Raw genomic sequence first — 18937 nt, 5'->3', positions numbered from 1 at the left:
GGGGATAAACTTGTGTTATTGCTTTAATCATCCTCGTTTGCCTTTTCTCTGTCCTTCCAGTCTAATAGCCTTGGTTAAATTAATAAGCAACTTTTGCCTTATTGGTAAGCCAAGAAGTATATTATGATGTATATTTACTTAAAAAAGTTTCCTAATGCTAATTGCTTTTTGTCGTTTTAAGTTTTAATAGCTTCCATTGTTTGCCATAGGTTCCTGTCACTAATTCTTACCAAACAACTGTAAATTGCTTTTGAATAGTTTTTCCTGTTTTTTTTTAAGTACATTGTATAATCTGTCAGTCTGTATAATTTCCTCATAAATCATTCCTGGTGCCCTCTTCTCTCCTGTGAGAGATTTGGCTTTCCATCATCTTTGGAGAAGCGGGTCTTCTTCACCTTTCTGTTGGAGCTGTGTTTCTTAGATGCCTTGTTTTTCTTTGTTCTTCTACTTGATTGCGTTTGTCTGGTATAGAATTTTATGTTGGAAGTAATTTTTCTCCAATTTTGAAATCCATTTTTTCCATTTAATCCTTGCAGTAATCCTCTGAGGTAGTTGCTATAAAATATCCCTGTTTTATAGTGCACAGAGAGATTAAGTGACTTACTCAAGACCACACAATGCAAAGCTAAAATTCAAAATCAACCTAGCCAAGGTTCCAGAGCCCACACTTTTATCCACTGCACTTAGCTCTGATGGCATTAAAAAGAGTAAACAATTTGGATGTTTTGGCCTTATAAATACCATTAGCTGAAGTGCCCACTGGGGATCCTTAGGCTCAAAATTCATTTAGACAAGTAGGACCTGATTAAGTCAACTTGATGTCAGATTGACATAGAAGGATATTGGACAGGAAACAACATGCCAGCAGAGCAGTGACAGGCATTCTTCTTACATGAGAATCTTTGCAATTTTGTCTCGGGTTTAGTTTTTGGTTCATGAAATGATAGCTTAGGTGTGAGAGAATGAGACTCATATAGGTAGCTGCAGAACTACTTGGTTGTATTCGTTTCCTGAGGTTACCGTGACGAATTACCACAAACTGGGTAGTTTAGAATAACAGAAATTTCTCACAGTTCTAGAGGCTAGAAGCCTGAAATCAAGGTTGGCATGACAGTAGGGCAGTACTCTGTGGAAGTTCTAGTGAAGAATCAGTTCCTTGCTTCTTTGACATTTTTTGGTGGCTGGTCTTCACATCTCTGTGTATCTCTGTGAAAACCTTTACTCTTGCCTCTCTTATAAAAGGATACAAGTGATTGCATTTAGGGCCCACCCACCCAGATAATCCGTGGTAAGCACCTCTTCTCAAGATCCTTAATTTAATCACATATTTTGCCATCTTTTGTTCATTGTACCATATCTGCTTCGAACACATACCTATTCCAAATAGGACCCAATATCTTTTGTAGTTTTTATGGGCATACTCTCCTTGCAATCTCAGTAGGGACATGCTCAGTTGAAAGCCTCTATACTGAGAGAATCTCAAATTGCATCCTACCAGATATTTATTGTTCATTTTGCAGTTTTTCCACTTTAAATTTATTTCATCAATAGGACTTTTACCATAATTGATGTTGTTGATAACACAACTGTCATTCCACTTTTATCAGGTTTTAGCAGTCAAAGAGCTAGTTAACCCAAGATCTGATTTGACCATAACAGAGAATGGGTTTTGTTGGCCTACTCATAGTAAGATATTACTTAGAATATGTCATAAATGATTACTATATGTTGTTTATTTATAACCTTTCATAATTTATTGATACTGTCATAGGCTTTGGGCGTAGAAGTGAGTTGGTGAATATATATACTGAGTTCTTTCGTTTTTCTTTCTTTCTAAAGATGAGGGTGTGTCATTTTAAGATTTGTTTCAGGTTTTGCAGTTACTAAAAGGATATTGTAACCTTTGGATAGTAGGCAAAAGATGTTTTTAAGGTTTGGAGAAACATAAATAGTAACATGATGTTTTGGGGCAGTTAGGCAAGCATGAAGGAAGAAGCAGGAGAGCACTACCAGTTTTTCAATGTCAAGGGACATTGTTATACAATATCAAAAATTACATTAGGTAATACTACCACCAATCATATTGGAAAAGCCTTTAAATTTTGGGAAGCTGTCAATATACATTTTCCAAAATTCTGATTTGTGCTTGAAATCTCATGTTTGATGATTGGCAACAGATTACTATTACTTGCTTCTCTTGAAATGACAGTCTCATTCCATTGATTTTCGAGAAAATATCTTCCAGATACCTAAGTCAGAGTAAAGCATAGTTTGTTATTCTTTTGAGTGACAGTGGAGTTCCATGAAAAGAGGCTAATTCAGTTTACAACTTAATCTCACATGTACTTTCCCTCAATACAGCCACTGTACCTCACTATGGAGAAGAAATGCTTTAAATGTAGTTCCCATTGTGTCATACAGATTATTAAAATAGTGTATACTCAAGGGTTGACATTTAATAAAATCATTTTTACTGTTTCATCAAGGATATTCTTAAGTGAAACTGGCATTAACAACAAGAAAAAACTATACTTGGCTTGGTGCTGAAGAACATGATTTCTGGTTCAGTTTGGTGCCTCTAGCTTAACTCTTGCTAAATTGCCAGCAGTTTTACTCACCATTAATTTTGTATTATCAGTATAAATGTCAGCAGGGTTAAAACGAGAAATAACATTTTAGTATTACAATGAAAATAACTTTGACTCAGCAGACCTCCTAGAAAAGGTGTAGGAGACTCCCAGTTGTTCATGAACCACACTTTGAAAACAGCTGCTGTTAGGGGATTATAGCATGTATTTTTTTTTTTTTAAGATTTATTTTAGACAGCAGGAGAGCATGCGTGCAAGAGTGTGAATATGAGTTCACAGGAGGGGCAGAAGGAGAGGGACAGAGAATCCTCAAGTAAACTTCTTGCTGAGTACAGAACCAGAGGACACAAGGCTTCATCCCAGGACCCTACATGACCTGAGTCAAAATTAAGAGTCAGACAGCTAACCTACTGAGCCACCCAGGTGCTCCCCATAGCATGTATTTTTTGACTTAAAAGTCTGATTGGTATATCTTCGCTTTTCTTGGGCAATGCAGGAGTCTTGGAGCCTTTACCCTCCTCCCATCCTTTATTCTATCATTGTTGTATATATTAATTCTGTATGGGTTTTAAACATAAACTATTACTGTTAAAGATGTCACCTACATATTTAAGATTTTGTTTGTCATTACTTCCTGCATCTCTTACCTTACTATCTATCTATCATCTATCTATCTATCTATCTATCTATCTATCTATCTATCTATCTATCTATCTATTTTATTCCCCTTAATTTTGAGATCATTTTCTTTTCTGTATGTGTGTCAGCTATGTTTATAGGTCTGAGTATGTCTTTATTTCATCTCATGAAGTATGTTGTTGAGGTTTTCTTGTTGTTTTGCATACTTTCAGTTTTTCTACCACCATTTGTTGAAGACAGTCCTTTTTCTATTAAATTGCCTTTGCACTTTGTCAAAAAACAGTTGCCTATATTGGCGTGGTTCTGCCTGCTGATTCTCTATTTTTGTTCTGTTGATCTATATGTTTCTCTTTTCTTCAATACTACACTCTTGATTAGTGTAGCTTACTATATTGTCTTGAAATTGGGTTAATGTGAATCCTCTGACTTCGATCCTTTTCAAAATTGTTTTGGATATTCTAGTTCCTTTTCTTTGCACTTAAGTTTTAGATCACTCTGTCAAAATGTACAAAGGACTGGAATTTTGATTGGGATTACATTGAATCTATATAAATTAGGGGAGAAATGATGTATTAACATTTTGTATTTTGCAAACATGGTGTCTTTCTCTGATTATTTTAGTGTTCTTTGGTTTCTTTCATCAGTGTTTGTTTTCCACACACAGATCACTCACACATTTTGTTAGGTTTATACCTAACACATTCATTTTTGGGGGATACTATTGTGAGTGGTATTTTTTTAAATTTCAAGTTCCAATTCATTCCTGGTATATGGGAATACAATTGACATTGTATCTTGAGCTTGAATATTACACTTATTGGTTCTAGTAGTTTCTTTAATTTTAACTGTCACAGTCTACCTTCAAATTATACTATGTTATGGGAAGTATGGACCTTAACAAGAATGTACTTCCATCTCTCTCATTCTAATCCGTTGGATGATTGTCCTACATTTTACTTCTACATATGTTATAAACCTACAACAAACACACTGTTACTGTTTTTTACTTTTCTTTCTTTCTTTCTTTCTTTCTTTCTTTCTTTCTTTCTTTCTTTCTTTCTTTCTTTCAGAAAGAGAAAGTGTGAGTGAGCATGGTAGGGTGTAGAGGCAGAGGGAGAGAGAGAATCCTAAGCTGGCCCCATGCCAGTGCAGATCAAGAAAGGCAATGACCCTGAGATCATGACCTGAGCCAAAAACAAGAGTTGGATACTTAACTGACTGAGCCACCCAGGCGCCTGTTTTTTATTTTAAATAGCCTCTCTTGGGGATCCCTGAGTGGCGCAGCGGTTTAGCGCCTGCCTTTGGCCCAGGGCGTGATCCTGGAGACCCGGGATCGAATCCCACATTGGGCTCCCGGTGCATGGAGCCTGTTTCTCCCTCTGCCTGTGTCTCTGCCTCTCTCTCTCTCTCTCTCTCTCTCTGTGACTATCATAAATAAATAAAAATTAAAAAAAATTAAAATAAATAGCCTCTCTTAGAAATTAAACTTTGAGGTAAAATTTACATATATTTAATTTCACTTGATTTAGGTGTTTGATGATTTTTTTAAGATTTTATTTATTTATTCATGAGAGGAAACAGAGAGAGAGAGAGAGAGAGAGAGAGGCAGACACACAGGCAGAGGGAGAAGCAGGCTCCATGCAGGAAGCCCCACGTGGGACTCCAAACCCGGTCTCCAGGATCAGGCCCTGGGCTGAAGGCGGTGCTAAACCGCTGAGCCACCCGGGCTGCCTGGTGTTTGATGAATTTTGACAAATATATACACTGTGTTGTCTTCTGAGACTGGCTGCTTTTAACTCCGTAGAATACCTTCAAGATTCATCCATGCTATATCAGTAGTTCATTCCTTTATATCGATATATAGAATTCCATTGTATAGATATACCGTAGTTTATCCATTTACCTGTTGAAGGATATTTGAATTGTTTCCAGTTTTCACTGGTTATGAATAAAGCTGCTATATAAGCATAGGTTTTGGTATGAATATAATTTTTCACTTCTTTAGGGTAAATATGACTGAGATTGCTGGATACGTGATAGATGTATAATTAACTTAATACTTTTAATTGTCAAATTGTGTTTTGAAGTGACTGTACCATTTTGCATTCTCACTAGCATAAGAGTTCCAGTTGTTTTGCATCCTCATTAACACTTGGTATTGTCCCATTTAAAAAAACTTAATGAACCTTGATGGTATTATGCTAATGAATTATGTCAAAAAGGGAAAAGACAAGTATTGTATGATCTTGCTATAACTGTATGTAGAATCTAAAACAGTAGAACTCATAGAAGCAGATTGGTGTTTGCCAGGGGAGTTGTTGGTCAAAAGGTACAAACCTCCTCTTTAAATGGGGGTATCTAAAGTAGCTTAGTGATTTTAGTTAACAATATTGTATTCTTGAGAGCTGCTTAGTGAGTAGATCTGAGATGTTCTCACCACACATATAACTATACGAGGTGTTGGATTTGCTAACCTTATTATGGCAATCATTTCACAGTCTATACATAATCAAATCATCCTGTTATAAGCCATAAACTTTAATACAGTGTTTATATGTCAGTTATATCTCACTGAAGTTGGGAATTTTTTTTACTTATTCAAATAGGTATGTAGTGATATCTCATGGTTTTAATTGATTCTGTAACCTTATAGTGGGTCTGAAAATTGAGTCATAGGAGTCCTTCAACTTCATTCCTTTCCAGAAATATTCTATTCTAGTTTCTTTGTTTTTACATTTAAGTTTTATGACCACTTCATCTGTATCTACAGAAATATTCTGCTAGGATTTTGATTGGAATTGTATTAAATCTGTAAATTAGTTTGGGGAGAGTTTTTTTTTTTTAAGATTTTATTTATTTATTCATGATAGAGAGAGAGAGAGGCAGAGACACAGGCAGAGGGAGAAGCAGGCTCCATGCCGGAGCCCGACGTGGGACTCAATCCCAGGACTCCAGGATTGCACCCTGGGCCAAAAGCAGGCGCCAAACCGCTGAGCCACCCAGGGATCCCTGGGGAGAGTTATTTTAACACTAATGAATCTTCTGATTCATGAACACAGTATCTCCGTATTTATTTGGGTCTTTGAATTTTTCATTGGCGTTATAGTTTTCAGCATAAACGGAATCTACTACATGTACTTAGTTAAGAGTTTGTATTTTTGGAGCTATTATAAATGATATTTTAAAATTTTGGTTTCTTATTATTCATTGTTATGGTATAGAAATAGAATTTATTTTTTGTATATTGGTGTAACTTTCTTAAACTTGCTTATTAGTGATAGGCTCTCCCACCTCCCCCTAGATTTTTTGGGTCAGTTGTGTTTTAAGGAGACATTAAAAAAATAAGAAAAATGTCTTTTGTAATTGTCCATGCAGTTACCATTTCCGATGGTCTTTATTCTGTGTTCTGCATTAAGATTTTCATCTGGTTATAACTTACCTCCTGCCTGAGAATTAAAAAAAAAATTCTTAGACTATAGGTCTACTGGTTGAATTCTTTCAATTTTCGCATATCTGGAAAAGTGTACTTTTACCTTTTTTTGAAAGATGGTTTTGTTGAGTATAGAATTGTAAGTTGATGGATTTATTTTCCTTTCAGTAATTGTAAAGATGCTGTTTGCGTTGATTCAGGCAAGAAAATTTCCTATGCCCATGCTACAGCCTAAAAAAAAGTCTTTTCTAGGCAGTAGGCTTGAGGTAGTTTTAGGGCTTGCATCCTTTGTTTTCCCTTTCTCAAAGATTACTGTCATGCATTCTCAGATATCCAACGTTTGAAAACATTTGTTTCACACATTTTCTCTTGTTTTTGGTTATTTCATCCAGGAGTAAATTTGGTCCTTTTCATTGCATCTTGTCTGCAAGCAGAAGTCCAAAGACCTCTAAGAGATTTAAACCTCAAAAATCCTTATAGAATGAAAGATTGAAATATCAATTAATATGTCATTCTAGAAATTCAAATGTATGTCTTGTATAGAAAAACCAGATTTAAGGTTTCTCCTCAGATTGATGGGTTCATAATTTATTTCACCGATTTCAAATAGAAATTTAAACATGAACTTATAAAGAGACTTAAACTAAGTTGAAATGGTGTTTTGGATGGTCAATTTTCATATTTTAAATGAGGATATTTTAAATGAATATTAAGGCAGTTTCCTTTTGAATACAGATTTTTGCTACAGTATGCTTTAAGACTGGTTTTTCAGATGGACTCTTTTATTTTTTTTTTTTCATTCTAATAACTCATTTTATTTTCTACATTGTCTCTCAATCCTCATCTCCCTGCATAAACATCTTTTTTTAATAATAAATTTATTTTTATTTTATTTATTTTTATTGGTGTTCAATTTACCAACATACAGAATAACACCCAGTGCTCATCCCGTCAAGTGCCCCCCTCAGTGCCCGTCACCCATTCACCCCCACCCCCCGCCCTCCTCCCCTTCCACCACCCCTAGTTCGTTTCCCAGAGTTAGGAGTCTTTATGTTCTGTCTCCCTTTCTGATACTTCCCACACATTTCTTCTCCTTCCCTTATATTCCCTTTCACTATTATTTATATTCCCCAAATGAATGAGAACATATAATGTTTGTCCTTCTCTGATTGACTTACTTCACTCAGCATAATGCCCTCCAGTTCCATCCACGTCGAAGCAAATGGTGGGTATTCGTTGTGTCTAATGGCTGAGGAATATTCCATTGTATACATAGATCACAGCTTCTTTATCCATTCATCTTTCGATGGACACCGAGGCTCCTTCCACAGTTTGGCTATTGTGGACATTGCTGCTATAAACATCGGGGTGCAGGTGTCCCAGCGTAGATGAACTCTTTTAAATTAGTGGAACAGATTGTTAAAAGAGTCACTAATAATAGGAGATACTGAATTTGCATGATACTTTATTACTTTTATTCTTTTGTTTCCTGAGTTAAAAACCTTTCAAGTCATATTGGAAGAATTTATAGTTAAGATAGGCTGGAGCAGGGTTATTTTTTAGTGGTTTATTTATTTATTTATTTTTAATTTTTATTTATTTATGATAGTCACACAGAGAGAGAGAGAGGCAGAGACACAGGCAGAGGGAGAAGCAGGCTCGATGCACCGGGAGCCCGACGTGGGATTCGATCCCGGGTCTCCAGGATCGCGCCCTGGGCCAAAGGCAGGCGCCAAACCGCTGCGCCACTCAGGGATCCCTTTTTAGTGGTTTAATAGACAGGAATCCTTGTGAAATATCTAAGGAGTGGGTAATACAACTGTTCCTTAATCTTTATCAATCAGCAAATAATTTGATGGTCTTTTGCTTTATTGCTCATTCTTACAGTTTGTAGATCACAGTGGCAGACCAAATTTTCCTTAGTAATTTTTTGAGTGTTACTGACTCTTAGGAGTTTCATATATTCTGAATGTGAATGCTTTCTCACTATGTACGTTGAAAAGTGTATTTTCCCAGTTTGTGACTTGCCTTTATACTTCTACGTGTGTATGTGTGTGTGTTTTATAAACTAAAGTCCCAAACGTTTTAACCTTTTTTTCATGACTTGCATTTTTGGGTCTGTTTTTAAAGTGTTCCTAAGCTATGCTGATTTTGAAGACATTTTGCTGTTTTCTTCTTAAAGATTTAGATAGGTTTGTGCTTTACATTTAGGTCTTTAATCTTTCTGGGATAGGTTTCTGTATGTGTAGATACAGAAGTCTAATGTCCTTTTTTTTTTGGTTTAGTCCAGCATTTTTTAATTTTCAGCACAGTGGTTGTGTCCAGGCTGCTTGAAGCCTAACCTTTTTATTTTATGGCATACATGGAAAAAGTTTGTACTAATGACCAAAAAATTGAGATTGAAGTTGCTTAAGATTGGTGATGGTATGTAAACAGTGAATAGCTCTGGCTCAGAGGTTGTGGCTGCCCTTGGCACCGTGGCTGATTTTTGCCTGGCAGCCCCAGAGGCTGAGGCTACCTTTCTTTGAGCAGTCCTGTTACCCCATTCCCAGTGCACATGTTAGAAAGTGTTCAGTGTAGAATATGAATCTCAGAAACAGAGCTGTGTGAGTATATTAAGTTTTTTAGTTTGATAAGGGAGGGAATTACAGATCCTGTAATTTTGCTGGGCCAGTCCAAAGTTACACAGCAAAGAAAAATGTAGTTAGGTTCTTTCTTGACAATAGAAGAAAATATTGGTGAATGTCAGGGGTGCTGGGGATTTTCTAATTTTGAGCCTAACATTTATACTGTAAAGGAAGTGGTGGTTGGTTTTGAGAAAATAGAGAACCTTTTATTTATTTATTTTTATTTTTTTTTAAGATTTTATTTATTCATGAGAGACAGAGAGAGAGAGAGAGGGAGGCAGAGACACAGGCAAAGGGAGAAGCAGGCTCCAAGCGGGGAGCCTGACGTGGAACTTGATCCCAGGTCTTCAGGATCATGCTCTGGACCGAAGGTGGCCCTAAACCGCTGAGCCACCGGAGCTGCCCTAGAGAACCTTTTACATCAAAAACTTGGTGAAGGGACAGAGGCCACCTGGGTGGCTCAGCGGTTGAGTGTCTGTCTTCGACTCAGGTTGTGATCCCGGATTCTGGGCTCGAGTCCCACATTTGGGCTCTTTGCCGGAAGCCTGCTTCTCCCTCTGCCTGTGTCTCTGCCTCTCTCTCTCTGTGTCTCATAAATAAATAAAATATTTAAAAAAACTTGAAGAATTCATAGACAGATGAAACTGGGAAGAGATATTCTGAAGTAACATTATATGAATAAGTCTTTTGTATATAAACAGCACCTGGCAAATAATTCAGGAAAATCTGTTCATAATCCAATCAAGAAATGGACACAATCTGTGAACAGGTTGATAGTTATGAAAGAAGTAATACACTTAGCTAGTAAATATTTGGAAAAAAGTAATCCAAGAACTGAAAATGAGCACTGTTGGTAGAAGATTACATTGGTTCAGCTTTGCTAGTGGGATTATCAGAGCTTAAATTGTGCTGTGAGGAATTTATCCTAAAGAACTATAAATTGGCCAAATTATGTTCATTTGGTAATAATAGTAAGAACTTGGTTAACAACTGGTTACTCTTCAGTAGAAGCAAATTGTGGTTTAGCTGTTCAGTAAAATACTATGAGATGTTAATTTTGATGTAGATCTATATGTTTTGACATGGTAGGCTGGTAATATATTGAATGGAAGAAATAGTACAAATCTTTGTATGCAGTTTTACAAACAATATTTGTATTACATGTATAGAGAAAAGTCTGGAATGGTATACTCAGACTGATTAAAAATTGGTTTTTTTAAAAGTGTTTTTGTGTTTCTTTTAAAGTGCTATCTTTGGAGGAGAGGCTTTTACTATTTGCAGTTTCTCTAGTTTTAGGGTTGTTCATTTATTTAGTAGATAAATCTTAAATGCCTACTACATATTAGAAGTTGTAGAATTCAAAGCAGATGATTTTCAGTGGAGCTCACGCTGATAAATGTAATGTCTCCCCTCTCCTTCCCCCAATGGAGTGCTTGGGCTTTCTTTCTTTATGCATTTTTGATTATTTGACAAATGTGTATAAAATAAGTGAATGCATACTTTACTGCCAAAGATGTTAACTTGAACTGTAGATGTTATAGCAAGTATCCAGGTTATAGCAGGCATAATAGATACAGGTTTTTTTTTTTTTTACCTTTATGCAAATTTGGCCTACTTAATTTTGTTGTAGCTGTTTTTTTTTTTCTATTTGTATATTTTTGGAAATATCAATTAAATGTGTATAGCTGAAATGACAGGGAGAGTGACTGCATGTAAGATTGCCTCTTTCTTCCTCTAGATAAATAATAATAGACCCTGTGGAGTAGCAAGCAAATAAGGCAGAATGTAAACTGTAATGCCTACTGCTTTATATGGGAAATCACAGGATTACTCTGGGCTTTATTCACAGAAATGACTGCTGAAATTCTACCTCATACTTTCCTTACCTTCAAATTTTAAATATACATCATTTTAAAGATTATTCAAGACTTAATACACATGCTTTATTTGAATGAGGCTTTATATTTATAAATAACTTGATTGCACCCCATCTGCATGGTGTTAAATTTAGTATGACATAGAAAAAATTATTTGTAAAATAAGATAGGTGTTTTGACACAACAGCTTCTTTAAAATTTAATGTTGGGGGCAGCCCCGGTGGCCCAGCTGTTTGGCGCCGTCTTCGGCCCAGGGTGTGATCCCTGTCAGTCTGCTTAGGGCTCCCTGCATGGAGCCTGCTTCTCTCCCTCTCCCTCTGCATGTGTCTCTGCCCCTCCCTCCCTCCCTCTCTCTCCCTCTCTTTCTCCCTCTCTGTCATGAATAAATAAATAAAATCTTAAAAAAATAAAATTTAATGTTGGCCCAGGGTGGTGGTGGTGGTGGTGGGAGATACATGTGTGTACACATGCTAACGTAGAATTCATTAACTTGTTTGGCTGCTTGCATAAACAATAAAGGTTTTAGACTTAGGAGTAATCCAGCAACTTGTTGGCAGTTTAAACAGTACAGCCTATTGTGCTTTGTTGCAGCTGTATTTGGCCTTTCTTTGCCAAATATACTGAAGAGAGCAATAACAACACTAGGTAAACTAGAGAGATATAATGCGAAAGATACAAACAAGTACGGTGAAACCATATAACATTTTCCATATGTTTTCCACACGTTGTCTAAACTGGTATATTTATATATATAGTATGTATATATATATATAATATACTGTTCATATATATATTATAGTATATGGTATATAGTATATATATAGTATATTAGTATATATAGATATATATAATATATATATATGAACAGTAGTGTTTTGTGATATATATATATATAAGCAGTAGTGTTTTTGTACCACAGGTGGCTTTTAATATGAGAACTTGGTGTTTTGTTTGGGTTTTGTGTGTAATTTTTTTTGAATTATTGTTGCTTTTTATATGATTTTAAAATTAAGGTAGGAAAATTTGGTACAGAACTGTAAAGGCTAAGTTTTTCCGTGGGATGACAGGAACAGGAAGTGGTGATCATAATGCTTTTCTGCTTGGTGTAGAGGGAGCTAATTTGTAGGAGTGTAAAAGAGAGTTGCTTATGGGGTCTTCTATTGGAAATGACTTTTGCGTCCCTAGATAGGACCTGAACTTCTGGAACCTCCGATACTGTTTGAATCCAACCTCGCTTTAGTTGTTAACTTTGACCTTTGACACAGGATTTGCTTTCTTTATGGCTCAGTTTTCTGTGAAGTAGTTTCTGTTTCATAGTGAAATTTTGAGGACTAAATGAATAAATACATGTAAAGTGCTTAGACTAATGTCTGGTACATATATCAAGGGTTCAAATAAAAGCTACCAACACTTACTAAATTATCTAGTTTTGATTTCAGTAGTGTAGTTCTGTAAGAATATTTTACAATAGCAAAGTATTTTTAATAGTTTGAAAAGAATGATATGTAAGGTACCGAGATGGTATCTTGCATGATACTATTTACTCATTAGCATCCAGCACATCCACTGAATGAAGAGTGGTAGTAGGTCCAGAGGTGGAGAAATCCTGCTGGCCAAAGCAAGACTGATAAGGTTAAATTTTGTTACACTGTATTGTGATGCAAAGGATGGTAAAAATTGGAGAGAGGGAAATAGGGTAGAGTAACAGATGTTTAAGTTCCTGTATCTTCTCTAAAATGTTAAGTGTGGGTAGCGTTAACTAGATTGTTTTTTCCTTCATCCTTTTTTTTTTTTTTAAATGTAGGCTCCATGCCCAGTGTTGACCCCAACATGGTACTTGAACTCACAACCCTGAGATCAAGACCTGAGCTGAGATCTAGAGTTGGAACAGTTGACCAGGGGTCCCTCCTTCATTCTTTTTGTATGTGTTAATGATAATTTCATTAGGTGGCTGGGAAGTTGTTTTTTTTTTTTTTTTTTAAGTTTTTGTTTTTTATTTTTATTTTTTGGTTTTGTTTTTTAAGATGAGGAAAGAGGGCTGCATACTCATTTATTTGTTAGATAAAATAATTCTCAGAGACAGTTCTAGGCTGCTCTGGAATTCCACTGTTCTAAAAACTTAGGCTTCTGTTTTCCTATGTTCCATACTCAGCTTTGGCTTCCACCATCTAGATGATTCCAGCTAGGGGGAGGAGAGGTTGAAGCAGAGTATGTCCTTTCTTTGTATGCCATTGGCCAGAATTTAATCTTATCAGACTACACCTGCAAGGATGGCTGGGGTTCCCAGTATTTATTCGTAAAAACATATGTATAATTAAACTTAGGGGTTCTATTAACAGAGAAAGAGAAGAGAAAGGATGTCAGGGACACCTAGAATCTGAAGCAAGTTGCAAAACAATGTTTATATAAATGTGTAAATATTCATACTAAAGTGGAAAAAACACATCTGCTTGCATCTCCACAAAGTAATCTTGAATATAGTAGAAGATTTTTAATGATTCTTGCTTCTGGGAGAGGCAACTGGGTAGCTGGGGTTAGTATTAGGAGACAGAATTTTTACTATATACTCTTTAGAATTGGTGATGTGTACATTTTAACTTTTCAAAAACAGTAAACAAAAGAAGTATGGAAGTCTGATATATAAGCTCAGGAATAGATATGCCATTAAGAATCAGTAATCCTTAAGATTATCATCTTAAGTGTGTAACACTTCCTTCATTAAAGAAATGTGGTGAGTTGAAATTTCAAAAAATGATTTAGACTTGAGGTAGTTTGAAAAGCAACCAGACAAAGACATTGCTGAGTGTTTGGAAAGAGCAGGAATCGTCATTATTTATGAGACATATTACTGGGAGGGATATCAGCTTTAAGAATGCAAACAGTTTTAGAGTTCGAAGGGAGCAGGTCGGGATACTGAATTTATTTAGAAATTTGTTATGGAAATTCAAAGCAAATAAGCTAATCGTGGAATTAAGTCAGGAGAGATGCACTCACTTATATGTGTTTGTGTGTGGGTTTGTATTATATATAATATTTGTATGCTTATATCATAGAAGCCCAAGAAATCTTAAAAAAAATATATACAACTCAGAATTATATGCAAAGTAAGAAGTCTTTTTTCTAACTTCCATTAAGATAGCTTAGTAATTTATGCTTTAATTCTTTGCAATAATAGGAGCTGATGGCCCATGTAGTTTTTGACGTATTTAAGTTTTCCTCTTTTCTGATTGAACTGAATTAAACTTGCTTATAAGTTATACCCATTCATTGGTCCGATGTTTGGAGCTACCCAAAGTGCAATTACTTTGATTTCTGAAGAGACAACTTTTAAAATTTTTGAGTAAAGTTTTAGCATCCCTGATGATTCTCCTCAGTTAAAACTTTGGTAAAATAATTTTCATACAATAGTTTCTCCAACCTTCACCAAAATTGTTGTCCTCTGTAAGTTACCACCTGTTAAAATATGGCACTCAGAACTGGCGTTAATGCTAGAGATCTGGTCAGAGAAGACCTTGGTGAGCTGATTATTGGTGTTGATTTGTATAATGTGATTTATTAATTTGGGTCATGAATACTTTTTTTAGTAGCCATATTTCATGGATGACTTGTTGACCTGTAGTCTGCTTAAATCCCTTAATCTTTTTGTAAGTAGTCAGCTGGCTGCTGAACTATCTTGCATATCTGTGGCTGGCTTTTAGGAATTAGGGACAGGACTGCATGCTTGTCTTTATTATATTCGGCCTAAAAGTTTTGGTTCATTTGAAATCATCTACATGGATTTTCTCTACCATTTGTATGTCCCAACTACTTTAGCTAATCTTTCAAATTGGAAGAAAAATGATTTGTTTAAAAGTTGCCTAGATTGAACAATTCTAAAATATTAACAAGTATCCTCTTTTAGCTAGGCCCTGACCAAGTTCATCATACAAGATTGTAATGCTTAGCATTTATAATGTTAATATTAAAAAAGTAAATTAGTTGTATGTCTGTGTTCATGAGCTCTAAATGTCACCAGTCAAGGTTTAGAAATAGAAGGTAATGATAATATCCCTGTTCTGGGATAACTGATGTTTCAAATAATAAAAATAAAGCAGGTCTAGAGCATAAATTATATCTAACATTGTGGAAAATGGTACTGTAATGGGAGGAAGACACTGAGGTTCTCTACTTAGCTGGGAGGATCTTAGTTTACTCTCCTTTGATTTTAGTATTTAACGATTGACTTTATTTTCATTATCATTGTTTTTTCCAATTGGCAGTAAGGATTAGGGATGAGTAAGTTGCTAACGATAAACAACCATAGGATGTAACAGTGCTTTTTGTGAAAAGTATTGTTCATCCCCAGTGCAAGATACTTCATTATATTTATAGGCTTTTCATTTATAAACATGAGAAATTTTGCTTTCCTAATAATTTAGCATATGGATCAAATATTCAATTATTTTTAAGTTTTAAAAAATACCTAGCTCTACACTGTCCATTAGCATGTGTCTATGTAAATAGAAATAAAAATTCAGGGGATCCCTGGGTGGCTCAGCGGTTTGGCGCCTGCCTTTGGCCCAGGGCGCAATCCTGGAGTCCTGGAATCAAGTCTCATGTTGGGCTCCGGGCATGGAGCTTGCTTCTCCCTCTGCCTGTGTCTCTTCCTCTCTCTCTCTCTCTCTCTATCATGAGTGGATGAATAAAATCTTTAATAAAAAAATAAAAAGTCAAATGAAATAATTTAAAAATTCAGTTGTTGACTTCTGCTAGCCATGTTTCAAGTGCTCAGTGGCCATGTGTGTCTAGTGGGTAGCATATTGGACAACACAGATTATAGAATATTATTATTGTAGAAAGTGTTCTATTGAATGATGCTATTCTAGACATGCATGATTTTCATGCAGATTTCTGACTATCCTTACATCAAGGTAGGGTGACTCCCAGAGGAAAGCATAATAATTCTTTGATGATTTTTATAAGAATAGAAATATTATTGGTTAATTATGAAAAAGCTAGAAAATACAGAGAAATTAAAACAAAATAGTTTCTATATGACTTTCCATTTTTAACATTTGTTTTATATTTTAGTCCCTTTTTTCCCTCTGCATGTGTGTACACGTATGGAGATGATTTTACTTGTGCACATTTCAAATAAAAAGTAAGAATATAAAAGTAACCATTTTAACAGGAAATATTTTTGCTTTGTAGAAGTTTACCTAAACTTTGTTCTAAATCTAAACTATTTATCTTTTATGTTTATAGTCTTTTGACTAAAAATGTTATTATATTATAAAAATACTGTTTCATTCTAGATTATTGTATGAGTTAGGAGTATTGGAAATTACCTTGTTATTTATTTTCCTTTAATGCTCTTTAAAAATTGTATTTGCTGTATTTAATATCAGCATTTACCTCAAACACTTCAAATAAATTAATGAAGTTTGACTATAAAATGGTGACACAAAACACTTGGAAACTTATTCTAATTTTTTGTTCATCTCATCCCATTTGATGTTTGACTCTGTCAGCATCATCTTTGACCACCAACATTAATTGGTGGAAATTATAGTTTGTTGGAAATTATTATGAATTTCTTAATGAAGCCTGAGTATATGGGTAGGCTAATTTAAAATTTGCCCGTTCTTGTTTTTACCTGGTGTTATGCTTTATGACAATCTGAGTTATGTGTAGTATTCATTTTATATGTGTTCCTTTGTTTTATGGGAAGTAGAAGATAAGGCAGTAAATGATCCACAGTAGTGGAATCAATATATGGTGAAAAAATGGAAGTAAGAGTGCTGCCATCTTTTTGCTTAGGTCATTAAATTAATTTCTTTATGTTTATATCTTGAATCTTTTTTCACTATGAAACCATATTTGCTTATAAATTAATGCTGATCAGCAGTAAGAAATTGTCAGGGAAGGATAGGAAAAGTTTCTAAGTAACCTACTAAGAGTTTAAGAAAAAAAGATAACTATTTTAATGAGTGTTTTCTATATGGTGCCATTAATAGCTTTAATATCACTCATTTAATGTAAAATTAGGCATTGTTATACTGTGGCCCAATAGTTTTGTGAATTTCTCTGATATTAAAAAGTACTGAAATAAATTGCATTTTTGTATTCTTAAGCATCTGCCAGATAGGATTATATATGCCTTAAATAAAGAGGATCTTGAAATTTCATTATAGTAATTTCTGACACTTCAGTGTAGCATTCACTCTTTTAATTATAGAGAAGCAGAATGATTAGTTTTTCATGATTGTGATTTGGTACATATGCACATGTAGATAGCTAAGAGTGAAGTAAGAAATAATGTTAGGCTTTAAGGGTAGTAGAGTCATCCCAGAATTTGCCTTGTTTATTGTAATAACGTCTCCAAACTTAATGAGTATTTAGGTATGTTCTTTGCATAGGTAAATTTTAGGATATACATTTTGAAACTCCCATCAAAGGCCCTATATTTTACAGGAGAGGAAAAATCAAAACATTTTAAGTGGGTACTTTGTTCCGCCCACATCACATTTTCTTATCCCATCAAATGCTCTTGAAATAGTGGCGAAAAGGATTTTTTGGTAACAAGCTATTCTAGTTCCTTTCTTTGTGGATACCAAATCTGGAAATCTCTCAAACCTGAGATTTGAGAAATCATACACATTTCTTGATTTAGTGACTCCAGGACACATTATAAGAACATTGTAGAGTAAATCATTAGCAGGGGAATTTTGATAAAACTATTGGTAAGCTTGAAACAATCTTGTAAGAGAGATTTTTAGTTATTTAAGGATAAAGTATAAAGTAAAGAAACAATTATTAAGTACCTATGGAATGCTAAGCACTGTGATAAACACTTAAAGAAGTTTTCTGATTTGAATCCTTTTGTTAGCTCTCTAAGTGTTATTAAAACTGTGAGGTAGAGAGGATAAGTTTCCTGGGGTCTCCTGTATATAGCTAATGACAATTGGAATTTGTCAAGACTCCAGAAGTCTGTTCTTTCCATTGTTCATTTTCTCTTGCAGTCTCTGGGATCACAAAAAAAAAGAGTAATATCCTTAAAATAGTATGTTATTTTTTTATTTGGGGAAGAAATAGTGAAAGTAATACATATATATGTATTTGAGTGAGGGTAAAATGAAGACAAGAGTTAGAGTGGGTTTAAAGGATATCATGAAAAAAAAAAGGATATCATGAGAAGACATTTGTAAGGCAGTTGGTGGTAGTTTAAATGGATAGAGGTTATGACAAAAAGTTGTTCATTATAAATGGTAGCTATTATTATTACTCTGGAGATTCTCTGAGTTCTCCTATAATTGAGTAAAGTTCTTTCTGTCTGTGGGAAAGATGGATATAATTTGTTTATATCAACAAGGACCACTGTAATAATTTAAGTGTGAAGCTTATGAATAAAGTTATCAAAATGCTCATTATTTGGAAAGTATTTCTATTTTATAGATAGGAAAAGCACTTATGCCATAACTAGTGGTTATGGCTCTTCTAATAAATTCTTAGGTATCTAAAGAATGCTGCATTGACTATGTCCGAGGTAGAAGTGAAATATATTGATTTCTTGGGTGATTGAATACAGGATATATGTATTACTTCAGGAAGGAAATACATTTTAGGGTTTCATTTTTTTTCTTAAATGTTTGTATTTTTTATTTCTAGGCTGTTCGCTGCTACGAATCTCTAATCTTAAAAGCTGAAGGAAAAGTGGAGTCTGATTTCTTTTGTCAATTAGGTCACTTCAACCTCTTATTGGAAGATTATCCAAAAGGTAATTTTTTCCCTTGTTAA

At 34.8% G+C, this 18937-nt stretch overlaps 1 protein-coding gene across 10 annotated transcripts in view; it reads left to right on the top strand.

Annotated features, from left to right (window-relative positions):
• KDM6A (lysine demethylase 6A) overlaps positions 1 to 18937 on the top strand; it is a 213688-nt gene that overhangs the window by 46724 nt on the left and 148027 nt on the right. For all 10 annotated transcript variants that reach the window (XR_012026460.1, XM_072816714.1, XM_072816709.1 and 7 more), the window contains one exon: positions 18809 to 18917. Coding sequence is in view for 8 of the 10 variants with exons in the window: in XM_072816714.1 (XP_072672815.1) it covers positions 18809 to 18917 (109 nt within the window). In the remaining 2 variants the exon portion in view is untranslated. The remainder of the gene's footprint in view (positions 1 to 18808; positions 18918 to 18937) is intronic.

This window comes from Canis lupus, chromosome X (assembly GCF_048164855.1).
Source record: "Canis lupus baileyi chromosome X, mCanLup2.hap1, whole genome shotgun sequence".
NCBI lineage: Eukaryota > Metazoa > Chordata > Mammalia > Carnivora > Canidae > Canis > Canis lupus.
This window is presented reverse-complemented; position numbering and strand designations above follow the sequence as displayed.